This window comes from Elaeis guineensis, chromosome 13 (genome assembly GCF_000442705.2).
Source record: "Elaeis guineensis isolate ETL-2024a chromosome 13, EG11, whole genome shotgun sequence".
Classification (NCBI taxonomy): Eukaryota; Viridiplantae; Streptophyta; class Magnoliopsida; order Arecales; family Arecaceae; genus Elaeis; species Elaeis guineensis.
The window spans coordinates 73,425,103-73,438,957 of record NC_026005.2 but is presented as its reverse complement, the minus strand read 5'-3'; the positions used below and the strand labels follow the sequence as shown (position 1 = coordinate 73,438,957).

The following is a 13,855-nucleotide window of genomic DNA, read 5'->3' as shown; positions in this document are numbered from 1 at the left end:
TCCAAAAATTTAAATAGATAATGCCCTATAAAATAATATTGTTACTTATGATGAGCTTCTCTGCAATTTTCCGTTCTCAAATGTACCTTACCACTGAATTCTGCTGGGCGGCACGAACACGGGCGTCGCCCAGGCGATGCACCGCTTTGTCATGATAATAATCGACGGTCCGGATTCAATGTAGCCCAAAATGCATATCAAATCCGTGCCGTCCAAATTGCTTGCTTAAAAAAAGGACCGTGTCCGTAAGCTCCCACACGTGGCACGTGCAGCGGGGCACCGGGAATAAAACTCGATTGGAATTCGAGTTTGGACCCGAAGGCAAAACATCGTCCTGTCCAAATAAAACCCGAGAGAAAATAAAAAAAGGTCGCTTTTTTATTCTAGCTCGCTCGCTCGCGTGCTTCGAGGGAGAGAGGAATCAGGCGTTTCGCCGCGAATTTCTCTTCGATTCAGGCTGTAGTTCGTCGGCAAGTAGTAGCTTTGCTCGGTTCGATGCTTGTTCTTAGTGGAATACTCATAATTTTTTGCGAATTTTTGGTTCTCAGTGACTTAGTTCCTGTTAGGGTTTTAGAAGAGTGGGGGCACAAAGCGATTTTGACGCCTTTTCTTTGGAATTTATGATGTTTGGAGCTCTTTTCAGTGTTTTAATAAGTTCTTCAGATTCACGTTTGGTTTCGGAAATTGCGGCATTTATTTATTCATTTTTTGTTGAATCGATGAACCGATTTTGGAGCTCTCTGTATTTTCTCGGTTTCTTTGCTTGTTAGTACAATTCAGTCTACGTAGGATTATCGTGGAGTTTCTTGCATGCAGCTTTTTCAGCGATGAGTAGTTCTGAGAGCTTTTTATGCGCTTTTTCTTTCTAATTGGAAATATAAATTTCGTGTTTTTCTTCCATTTCGGGGTTCTTTGTAGTTTATTGAGTTCAAAATCCGTTAAAAATGGAATTTGATGAATGCATGATTGAGTTTACCTTTTCAAAGCATACATCTTTGCTGTCCTACTATAATTGGCACATAAATATGAACTAACCTATCATTTCTTTGGTTTAAGTTAATGTATTTTCAATTCGAAGAAATTTTCTAGGCCAAAATACTCACTTCAACTATGAGCTTATGTTTTTAACTAAAATTTTGAGCATTTATGGTGTGCTACTGCAGGTTTTATGCTACCATAAATCTTTAGGTGGGTTGGTAATGTCTGAACCGGAGCTGGCATCTGAACTTAAGGCAACTATAATGCCAAATGGGTCTGATCTGCCTCTGCCTAAGGACACTGGTGGGGAGGCTGGTTCTGAAAAGAAGGGTGGGGAAGAAAATAGTGTGAGAACAGTTGAAGTTGAAAGGAAAGAAGAAACAAAAGATGATGATGCAAAAATGGAAGAAATGGAGGATGACAAAGTGGCAGAAGCCAAGGATTCAAAAAAGGTAGAACCTGAGGATGCACAAATGACGGAACCTGAGGATGCAAAAAAGACAAAAGCCGAGGATGTGAAGGTGGCAGAAGCTGATTATGCAAAAAGGGTAGAAGCTGAGGATGGCAAAGTGGCAGAGGCTGAGGATGCAAATATTGTAGAATCTGTGGAGGCGAAAGTGGAAGAACCTGAAGATGTGGCGATGATGGATGCTGAGGCTCCGAAGGATGTTAACAAGGGGGAGGAAGAGGGGGAGAAAGAAGTAGAAGGGGAGAAGATAGAGGAAGAGAATGATGTGAAGGATGAGAAAGATGGTGTAAATCAGGAAAATAAGGTTCAAGAGAATAATGAGGCAAAAGAATCAAAGAAAAAACGAGTGCGGGAAAAGAAAGCTAGTCAGAAAGGGGATGAGAAGGAAAAGAAAGAGAGTAGGTCGAAGGACAAGAAATTGTTAAGTACTCCTTTGGCTTCATCTACAGAGCGCCCTGTGCGTGAGAGAAAAACTGTTGAGAGATTGGTGGAAGCTCTTGAAAAGGAACCAGTTAAAAAATTTCTAATTGAGAAGGTCTTGTTTCCATGTTGATTTCTTTTTCAAGTCATTCTTCTGTTCATAATGATTGTTTTATATATATTAATTTTGTGAACTTTGTGATTTTCAGGGTCATGGAACTCCTCTAAAAGAAATACCAAGTGGTATGTTTTGACTGCTGCTATCTATATCTTGCCAATTAATAAAGTGTGCAAGCCTAAGCTATTTCCGGTCTCCTAGATTCTCTTTATCATTTTGACTGCACTATTGAATGCTGACTCTTTGGCGATGATGACTTGCTCCAAAATTTCTGGTGTCCACATGCTTATAGATGCTCCTGTTTTTAATAAATACACCTTGCTTGGTTCGGGGATGCGGTTTAGGTCTGCTACAAAGCAGAGAACTGGGTTTCTTCTGTTGGTCTCTGCACAAGACACTATTGACTGCGGGATCTAGACACTGCATTGTGATATGTTTTTGGTGTACCACTTGGCGCATTTGAATCCCAAAGTCCATAGTTTTTTCTGCGGATGGTCACAGTGGAAACTCAGTTTCTGCTTTTCTGCAGGCCCAAACTACACTCTTGGTTCAGCCTTTGCTCTCTCTCTAAAAGGGATAAAAAGTGAAAATTGCTTGCCAAAAGTGGGCATATTTATGAAGTTGCAATAAATATTTATGCTTTCTTTTACCTGCATGGCATGTTTGCTATATTAGTTTTTATAATTTCTTTACATTTAATTTTGGAGGTTCGTGGAATCTCTCTTGCCTTTCTCTGAGTTGGTGCAAAACATTATATTTGCTTTCCTCTAGCATCAGGGTCCTTTTTATTTTTTATATGCTTGATGCTTGTATTTCGGGGTTAAAAAATCCTGGATGTTTAGGTGTTGAGCCTATTTATGAGCAAAATTCCTTGTGCATAGATCTTGAAACATGTTGTTTATGAGATTTACATATCTTAGGTTCATTTTTATATATGTCCATTACTTTTTTGCAGGATTAGAACATTTCCTATTGCTTTCTGCTCCATTAATTTTGTAGCGTATATCACGTAGACATTGCTTGAAATGCTATGTAGTGATGGCTGCAGAGGCATCTTTTCATGGTTGTCAGAGTTGGAGGTTGATATTGTCAATAAAAGCAAGGTTTAATGGACTATTAGATGGAGATTTGGAGTGTTTGAAATGAGGTACTGATAGTGTTTCACTAAAAATGCATAGAAAAAGTGGCATGGGTGAGGATAGCAAATAGTAATATCCAATCATGTCTAGGGATCAACAATGACTAGCTCACGTATTTGTAGCACTCATAGTAGGTAGAAGAGTGATTCAGTCCATTAGAATGAGAGTAGGGCATTTTGGATTTCGATAGGAGGCTGGTTTTGTTTCATTAGCTCAGTAGAGGTCAAAACTATGTTAGTCCAGACTAATTGCTACTTTGTCTTTATGATTTTGGACCATCTAAACATTATCTAGGAGACTACAATGTTATCATGAAGGCCTTCTTTCTTCTCATCTACAACAGAATCCTAAGACATTTTCTTAAAAATTTTAAATATTGCTAGCGAGTTATCATTGCCCAATATCTGGAAATTTACTCTGTAGGACCTCAAAGCTGTTAAATAAGCTAAAGAAATATTGTTTTTCCCGTTTTGTGGATAGCCAAGTTCTGATCGACCTAATTATTTTTCTTTTAGTGTAGAATTTAAAAATTGCCTTGTTTTACCCATTGCATCTTCCAGGGAAAACATGAACAAGCAACAAAGTTGTATAAGGTCAAAGGCTTCGAAGAAGATAAATAACAAGCAGATTAAGATATATGGAAATTATTTTCACATCAGCATCTTATAATTCTATGTATATTTTAGGCGTATTTGTAGAATCTTATCACATTTGTTCAGCTGGAGATATTTAATCTAAAATGTTGTATGAAGATATTATGGTCATTTCCTGTTCAATATTGAAAACTTAGAAGAACTAATGGCTGCAACTTGAGTTATGTCATTTTCATAATAATTATTATTTTTTTCAAGCAATTCCATCTGGCAGCAGTCCCATCTGAAGTAGGAACTAGTCTTATATTGTGAAACATGAATAAAAGTATAAACCGAGATTGACAAAATTTCTCCCATGCATAAGGGTTGGCTTTGTGGGTCGGTGTCCTAAATCATGGTCTAGCTGATTTAATAACTGGTGCTCTAACTTGACATTGACCATCTTTGAAGTACTGTTATTGTTTGCAAGGCCAACTTAGTTATACATTTCATGATAGGTTTTGAAACACTGAATATGTGAAAGTGAAATGCTGATTTTGATATGAGAAACATGAACTTTAATCAATCTAAGCTTGGCTGTGACTGCCATCTTTATCTCCCTAACTGAAGCTGGTTGCTAAGGCATAATATGCCTTCTTTTCTATAATTATATTGTAAATTCAGCTTATCAATCCCTCATAATCTTTGTTTTTTGTACAAGGAGTTAGATGCTTAAATCCAATCCTCAGTTTTCAAGCCAGGAGCACCTTAGTCTGCACGACATAAAAGATGATGAAGCGCAATCATTTGTGCATCCAAACTTTATTTTGAGACCTGTTAATATCATAATCCTTTATATTGGAATTTGGCCTGCACTTAGAAGTCGAAAATTTTGCTACGTGGTTATGACTTGATTACAATGGTAAAGTGACCTCATTCGAGATGTTAGACTATGTCTTGATCTCATTAGTCACCTTGAGGGCCAACTTATTTTTATGGCAGGATTTCGGTAGGTATGTGCTGTTGTATTTAAAACAGGATTTCTATGATTTTAACATATATTTGAAATCAAAGTGAAGCTGAAGTGTCTGACTAAAGTGGTTAAAATTTTTGACCTAACTGGCCCATTTATAGATGTGGCCTGTTTCAAATGGCTGATTAGCACAAGCCTTGAACTATCCAAAGGTCTAATCTGTTTGTCCACCATGCTACCTATGCTTTCCATGCAATACAATATTACAGACTTTTTTTTTTCTTTTGCATATTTGTTCTTTGTGCAGGCATGGTTGCTGACACAGGCTTATGAATATTAGTATATCTGTTCCCATGATCCTGTTATTGAGATGTATTTTGGGAATTTAAATGCCTTAGACTTGTATCCAGCACCATTACATCAATGCCCCTGATGGTGGCTAAGATTTGCGGATTGCTGATGTGATGAGTGTCAGGTATTTCATTAATATTTATATCATATATACTGTCAAATTGAAGGGATGACTGATGGTAAACCTTTTTCCAGTTTTATTTTTTAAAATGCTTTTGTGGATTTGAGGTGAAATATGGTGCCCAAAGTTTGCTACTTTGCTTATTATTTGGAATACCAACAAGTCAAATTAAGTATCTTCTTTTGACATATATTGTTTTGTACTCCGACATCATCAACACAAAAGGAAATTTTCCAAATGGAACTTTGATTTTGGTAAATTTTGTTTCTATTTGACACATTGTGCTTGCTCTCTGCTTGATATGGTGAATCCTTTTCTGTTTCATATATTTTATCTCTGTTGTGACTGCATACTTGTATTCTTTATCTTTAATTATATAATTTTCTATGCCAAACAAATTCTATATTTTTCATTTTAATCTTGTTATGTATTGATTTCAGTGGCTTACAAGTTAGCAAAAAAGAAGCCTGCTGATCTTAAATTGCTTCATCAGACCCTTTTCGGTGGAAGGCAAGGGAAGGTGATTCAATATATTCTGTACATTGCTTATCGTCCCTTGGGTTCACTTTTTGATTGATTTGTTGAACTTTGATCAGGAGAGTTTTTTTCGATACCTGGATTCATATTAAAATTGAATTTAGGGAGTCCTTAAATTTTGCTAGTAATGAAGTTTGCAGTAAGTTATTCTTACTATTAGTAAGTTAGTGTTTTTGATTGAGTTCTCTACTTTGTCTTGTCTGGTAAGTAAGTTATTATCTGAAATTTTGTGCTTCTGGCAGTGACATTATTGTAGGGCTAGATCCAATGCCCTTGACTATTAGTTATTGTAAGTTTATTATAAGCTAGCTATTTCTGTTGCTCTGCTCATAAGTATTAAATGAGGTTTTTATTGAGCTGCTTTCTGTATATTCCTGCTCTTGCTTCTTCATTCCCTTGCATCCATTTCACTGAACCTGTTGATTTAACTATTTTGTTTCCCAGTAATAAAAGCATGCAAAGGGCTTCGCATTCTTATTATGTTTCTTATGTAAGTTCTCCATTATGAATGGTGTTGTGGACAAGGGCTCGGCCTGTCATGTGAGTATTGTCCGCTCTGGCTCATAGGTCTCACAGTTTTGCCCCTTAAAAGATGCCTCATATGGGAATGATTTTTTTTTTCTTATAAGCACGTCTCCCTTGACTCACAACCAATGTGGGACTAATGATGTTCTCCACATTATTAGAACCACAACAGAGCCCCTCAGTCAAGAGGGACTTCGATTGTGTACAGTTCGAGGAGCCCCACAGTCAGTCGAGGTGGACCTCAGCCCCAGGGAACCAAGGTAGACTTCGGCCCGTACTTAGTGTATCATTGTTGCGGACAAGGGCTCGGCTCATCACGTGAGGTATTGTCCATTCTGGCCCATGGGCCTCTCGGTTTTGCCCCTTAAAAGGTGTCTCACGTGAGAAGGATTTTTTCTTTCTTATAAGCGCAAGTCTCCCTTGACTCACAACCAATGTGAGACTAATGATGCCCTCCACATTATTAGAACCACAACAAATAGTATCAAAGTTAAAGTTCTTAGCGTCAATATCACTTAAGGCAACAGAGCAGCTACACTTGAAGCACTTGGATTTGCTTATTACAATTTTATGCAGAGATATGGGAAACCCATGGTGGAAAAGAGAAATGATTCCAGATTAGCTTTCTAGTTAGTGATAGGTAATAGTTGGGGAAGGAACAAATGCGCCACCCCCCCCACCCCACAAAAAAAAAAAAAAAACACGAAACCAAAAAAGTGGAAAAAGGAGGAAAAAAAGAGCTGATAGCTGGGTGCTTGCTTGCTTTCTGATGGATATGTGACAGTAAACGTCTATTTTTGGTATTTTAAACCACATGAAAAAGGAGGTGTGGGGTGAGGGATTTATTATAATCGTGGGCATTACAGAGATTAAATTATTATTTATTGGGCCCATGCTGGTCATGTGTTAGTCTGCTACAGTATGGTACCATACAATGATGATCTATTTTATGCCAGTCACATGCCCAATCACGTTCCGAGGCCCAACACAAAAAGAATGGATCTGAGTTGGTTTGTGTCAGCAATGTGCATCAGCTTAGAACCGAATGCACAGCATAACAATACATATACTCTATACTGTGATTATACATGCCCATCATGCTATATATTGGCACCTAAATATTTGGTATATGGCATGATATTTGTCCAGGTTAAAAGGTAAGAATATAAAATTGTGTTAAATGATGTTATTTTTATATGGTTGAAACCTAAATACCTATAGGTCTAGCATTAGGGTGCTAGTTAGGTAACAAGAAAAAAAATGAAAGTCAAATCAAGTTGGGGAAGCAACAATAGTTGCACCGCATGGTAATGAGAGAACATGGACATGCATCCATGTAAAATAAGCAAAGTGAGATATACTATGAAGAGAGCTTTGGTTAATTTTGGGTTGTTGAATTCATGATTGTTAGGCATTCTGCCACAATTACTAAGAAGTCAAGGGAATTGAGGAGCAGTTAGAAAAGCTTAACGTGCAATGCTTTTTCCTTTTTCTTTTTTCTTTTTTCTGTGTGTGTGTGTGTGTGTGTGTGTGTTGGAGGGGGGTGGCGGTTTGGGGAGGAAAGAGATGCACAAGTAGAGAACACCATCTTTGTCATGCAAAGAAGATGATCTCTAACTTTTGACCTGGATATACTGCACCAAACAAGTGTTTCTATCCGAAACATGCCAATGCAGACTTAGTTCCTTTTATGGCCATTGAATTGTAACTAATTATTTAAAAACATTTTTTTGGTAATACTTAAAATAATTTTTGAATGTTAAGAATAAGTCTCAATTCCCCTAGTTGCATATTTCATGAACCCCTTTTTATCTTTCTAATTTCCTTCCAATCTATCTTGTCATATTTGATTTGGTTGACATGCCTTCCATTTTGTAGCATTTGACACCCATGTATTATGTAATTCTAGGACATATCATGAGATGTATATGCCACATGCATATTTGCATTTGTAATTGTCTACCTCTTGTATCAACCTTTTTGGATTTAGAATTTTGTTTTATATCAAAACTCCTGTATCACCTATTTTCATATTGGGCACATCGCAATCTATGTTCTTTTATCTACCTTCTCTAGTTATCCTTTCATGATCATGCTTATATTCTCATCACCTTTGTGGGTTCTTCCCTAAATGACCACATTCCAAGCATTATTTTTCTCAAGTTTATTGCTTCAGATTATTGTTGCAGCATTATTATCCTTCATTTTGTATAATTGTTACATTGCAAATTTTCTCCCTTTCCTCATCTTGCTGATAGATAAATGTTGCCTTGCTAATTTTCAGGTAGCTGATTTCAAAAATCACATTCTCCAGTTTTCTGGATTTGTGTGGCATGGGGATGAGGTAAGCAATTCTTTGACCCTCTTGAGGACTTGGTAAACAGATTTCGTCTTATAAAGATTTTCCTTCTCCTTATGGGCCTTCTTTTACATCATTCTTGGATATGGGATTTACCATTTTGTTATCTTACTCTGGTTCCGTGATAAAAAATGTGGATTTAACTTGCCTCCAGGAAAAGCAGAAAACAAAGGTGAAGGAGAAACTCGATAAATGCGTTAAAGATACATTGGTGGATCTCTGTGATTTGTTTGAAATACCTGTTTCAAAAACTAATACAAGGAAGGTTGGTTTGCATCATTGTTCTAACTTTGTAGCATCTAACAACTGTTCAAGCTGAGTTCGAGTTGCCTGATCATGACAACTTAATGGTGAGTTTGAGATATGTATGCAGGAGGAACTAGTGGCAAAACTAATGGACTTTATGGTGGCACCTCATGCTACCACAGATACCGTACCTGCTGACAAGGAGCAGGTTTGCCTCAAAGCCTGAAATCCCTATTTCTTTTACTATATTATGTAAAAGTGCTTACATCTGGCATTTGATTCCCCATTAAGGGGTTTTTTTACCTTTCTTTCTTCCGCTTGCCTTGAAATTCAAGTGCAACTGTGAATATGTTATTTATGAATACTCATTTTCTAGTAACCTTTTCAGATTCAAAAAATTTGTTCTCTGTTTGCCGGTCTTAGTGTCTTTCTCTTTTCCTAGCATTTGACAAAGTCGAGAAAGCGTAAGAGGGTGGCTAGAGGAAGTGCTTCAAAGAGCTCAGAAGGCATACCTGGGAAGCGGCCAAGGAGGGTGAGCATCCTCTTCTACAAATAATAAAACACATTAAACCATTCTTTTCTTCTTTTCTTCTTTAATATGCTTGTTCTCTGTATTTTTATTTTTTATTTTTCTCTCCTGTCTGCAATGAAGATCTTCTGTTTATGTTCAAACTGTTCATGCCTGCATTTGCAGTTATTGTGATATAATTTGCAGACTAGCCAGCCCCAGCCCACCTACACGTGTACATAATTAAAGGTTTATCTATGAGCTATTCTCCTTGTCTCCAATATTAACTTTTGTGATCATTTATTATTGCAGGGAATATCCAAGACTGAAGACTCTTTGAAATCAAAAGGGAAAAGTGTGCATGAACAAGCAGAGGAAGAGGAGGAAGATGAGGAAAATGGTGTTCCCAAGGACAATGACACACTTAAGCATTCCGAGAGTGAAGAAATTGAATCTGAAGAAGTTGAAGATGAAGATGATGATGATTACTCTGGGAAAAGCAAACCTACTCGAAGGAAATCTTCTAAAAGAGGTGGCTCTGCCGGTACAAAGAAGTCGAAGTTGGTAACCAGCCCCAAAAAAGCCCCTCCCCCAACACCTGCAAAGAGCCCTACTAAATCATCTTTGAAACACTCAAAAACTGACACTGATGACGTTGGTGCAAAGGTCCTTCGAAGGAGGAAGAAAAATGTTGATGTTCCTGAGAAGAAATCAACTCCTAAATCAGATCACAAGGAGAAAGCTACTGGTATGCCTGTTATACTATATGAACTTTGCTCATATCTTGTAGCAGAAATGTAATGCCTGCACTAAAGTTTGTGAATGTAGATCTTGCTAGGACTTCTAGATGTCCTTCGTGCCTGCCTGGTTAAAATACTAACCCAACAAAAGTGTAAAACAAATATCTTTGATTAGTAGGAGCTTAGTAGCAGGAAACTTCTTCCTAGTGTAGAGTACCTACTTCATATAGAAACTCAGCTGCACTTGTTTCTCGGGTGCTTCCAGACTTCAACATTTGTAAATATTCTCTTCGCTTTATCTGCAACCGTATCCATCCCTGATTCTGGCAACGAATGGTAAAAGGGCTGCATATTGCAGGTGTTGCATGGACTTCTTTAGTGTTATTTGGCCCTTGGTAGTTGTTGATGCAGCTATATGCCCTTTGGCTTTATTCACATAAAATGGTAAAAGCCTAGTGGGCTAAGGAGTGTTTGTCATGTAGCCAGTATTTCAAATACTTCAAAATAACTAAATGATATCATAATGCAAAGTTAAATTACTTATAGGCCCTCTTCCATTTCTAATTCCATGTGAGTATGCTAATGGGTGAACTGGTCATTTCATCTCTACAGGGTATAGGTAAATATTAGGGAATACCCTGTATATATAAAACCACAGCCTTCACATAGAATATGACTTATGGATGTAGAATAATGGTCTGGAGATGATTTTTGAGTGTTACTATAACCATAGCCAAGACCATCAAGCCTTGTCACAACTATTTTAGACTTGGTCCGTGAATGCCTAGCATTTCTAAATTGGCAGTTACACTTCTGTGCCATTCTTCATGTGTATTTTGTTTAGTATTGAAGCAAATGACTTGAGGTATATATTTGAGCAGTATCCCAACTACAACAGGCAGGAGAAAATTTCCTATGCACCCAAACATTTCCTAAGAAACCTGTTCGGTAACACATTTGATACTGCTCCCCAGATGCAGAAGGCTTATGGGAATTATATCATGCTGTGCCAGGATAACAATGGATGCACATTGGCAGTTTGATTAATAACATATGTGAAATAGCAAACTCACTGATAACCTTAATTGTTGCCCAGTTATTTCTCATGTCTTCTTTTTCTGTTCCTCAATGAATTTTTATGCCATTCTCATTTTTTTTCTGTTCCTCATGAATTTTTATGCCATTCTCATATTCTTATTAAGGGTAATCTTAAACCATTCCTTCCCTGTTTTCAAATCATGAATAGCCTTCTATGCCTGTTTCCGAGGTAGTGGCTATCGTCCATTCTTAAACTGTCATACTAATGGCTGAATGTGCATGTACCTCATGTTTCCTGAAGATATTCAGGAGTTTCAGTGCATGTGCATGCATATGCTAAAGCAAGATACCACCCTGCAACATCATGGAAGCAACAAAAGATGTGGAAAACCCGACGATACTGTATTTGGGGAAACAGCTTTTGATTATTTCCACTTGTAAAGAAAGAATATAGGAAGAAGTCTCCTTGGAATGTTACAAAAAATTAAGTTGAATGCAGAACACTATTTAAACTGTTAAAGTTTTAAACGTGTCCTGAAACTCTTTGATTACTTGTGCAAGGGAAAAAGGTGGCTAAAGGTAAGGCTAAATCAGTTGCCAAGGAATCTGCACCTAGCAAGGAGGAACTGAGGAAGACTATCTGTGATATTTTGAAGGAAGTTGATTTTAATACGGTGAGCTATGCTACTAGATACTAGTGAAATTTGGAGAATTCTCTTAAATGCAAATCAGTTGTACATGTAGTTCTAGAGTTGTATGTCAATGCAAATCTTGAAGGGTGGCATCAAACTCTTGGCTGCTTCCTTTCCAGCCTGCCTGGAGTATGGTAATTGGTTGTTATGATGCTTTAAGGTTGTTTTGTCGCTGCATTGTCTGTCACCAACAGCTCCCAGATATTATCAGGTTGCTGTTGCACACAGACTACATGTTATGTGTTGTCGTCTTCCTCAACTGAGGGAGGCTAATTTATTACGCCTTGTTTGTATTCCTTAACCTGATTATCTCATATTTGATTTATGATATTGACTCTGTTCTGGTTTGTATTTTTGCATCTCAGGCCACCTTTACTGATATTCTTAAAGAACTTGGTATGCCTTTCTCATTGTGATTTTAATTATAATTTTTCTGTTCGAATTTTGCGACTCATTGGAACTCACCTCTTTCAGCTAAACATTATAGTATGGATCTGACACCAAGAAAAAAATCTATAAAAATCATGATTCAAGAAGAGCTGACCAAGCTAGCAGATGAGGCTGAAGAGAATGAAGAGGTTGAAGAAGATGGAGCTGCCGATGAGGATGGAAAACCAGAAACTGTGGGCAAAGAGGTGGAAGCTTGATTGCTACAAGAAGGGTACATGTAGATGGTTTTTAACTCATCCTTGTTCCTTAGTCTTCTGGTAATCCATGTGCAATCCAGTGTAGAATTTTGCAGCGTTTATCATGCTGGTGGCCTTACCAATTTTCTTGCATGTTGTATATTTGTAACAGACTTTAGGATTTTGTCTAGCTTAACCTGTGTAAGAAGTATGGCGAGATACCTGGTGTTTCTAATGTAGCTTTGTCAACATGATTGCAAATACAAACGTATGAAGCTTGCATTATTTTCTGGGGTTGGATTTGGGTGGAATTGATTTTAGATCCCAGTAACATACTAATCTATCTGCAAACAATTGTTTCTAGTTGTTTCTGGTGTTGCTAGATTTTAAAGCAGGCCTCATATGTATGAGTTTTGTATTCTCCCTTGTAAAATATCATATGAACATTAGCTATTATTATGGAGTTGCGGGGTGAGATTTTGGAGTGTGAAATACGACTTGATGTGTCCAATCTGCTCTTTTCCTCAATAGTTCAATTCCCTGTTGTAGATTCTAGCTTGCAGGTGCCCAGAGAATATAAAACAGTCAGGAGATGGCCTGTGGTAACACAAGAAGCTGTCTTCTTGTTTTAGGGGCAGTGCCAGTTGGTTACATGGTTCTGTATGTGGAATCTCTTGCCTGTCTTGCCAATATGATGGTAAAGCCAAGGGGCTACCTTCTGTTGTTGGGGTTTGGGTCATATCTTTCGCGTGAAAGAATGATTCATCTTGTGTCATGACTTCGATCATTGGATCGTGCAGTAGCCATTTCGAGAACATCTTTCTTCTGTCCACCTGTACAGATCTGAAAGTGGCTATTGCGCAATCCAATGGCCGACGTTGCGAAAGAAGCTGAATCATTCTTTTGCGCGGAAGATATAACCGGAACCCTTGTTGTTGAGCTGTCCTTATCCTGTTATCTTTTCTAATCAGGTCCAGCTATAGACCAGATGCAGCAGTCTGCCCTCATATGGAGCTGAGATTTTTGTTTCTTATGTTTACTGCTTGGACCCTTGATATGTTACTGTTAGTTTTGGATTATAGTTACCGATGTTAATGCTGTATGTCTGATTGCCCAACCATCAAAACTGAAGTCTATCAGCTTTGTACTTTAAATCTAAATGCTGTGATACCTTTGGAGCCATTTTGTTTGCTGTTGTGTATTTGATCTTGTTTGTTCTAGCATCCATGTTGACTGCTGTTGGAAGTTTCAGTGGGCTCGAAATTTGTTATATTTCATTGGACAAAATCTCTCTGAAAGTGGTCTGGAATTTTACAGCCAGAGGTTGCTAGTTCTCTTCTCCTTCATTGTCCATTGTCTGAAAAAATATGGGGCATCCCGGAATTCTCACTCATGCCGAACGAGTTAAAAGGTAAAACGAGTTAAAATATCCTTTAGTTTGGC

The 13,855-nt window shown here is 37.7% G+C and overlaps 1 protein-coding gene across 2 annotated transcripts; it reads left to right on the top strand.

The window, feature by feature from the left end:
* Positions 1–317: 317 nt before the first annotated feature.
* LOC105056055 (DEK domain-containing chromatin-associated protein 1) lies at positions 318–12,702 on the top strand. 2 transcript variants are annotated; one of them, XM_010938116.1, is made up of 12 exons: positions 318–490; positions 1,164–1,982; positions 2,077–2,110; positions 5,582–5,661; positions 8,488–8,547; positions 8,717–8,827; positions 8,936–9,016; positions 9,251–9,340; positions 9,629–10,064; positions 11,656–11,768; positions 12,152–12,182; positions 12,261–12,702. In XM_010938116.1, exons 2-12 carry the CDS (start codon positions 1,200–1,202, stop codon positions 12,431–12,433), a joined length of 1,992 nt encoding a protein of 663 aa, XP_010936418.1. In that variant the 5' UTR covers positions 318–490; positions 1,164–1,199; the 3' UTR covers positions 12,434–12,702. The 2 variants fall into 2 exon arrangements, with proteins under 2 accessions (XP_010936418.1, XP_010936419.1); XM_010938117.3 differs by having other exon boundaries at positions 338–470.
* The last annotated feature ends 1,153 nt before the right edge of the window (positions 12,703–13,855 follow it).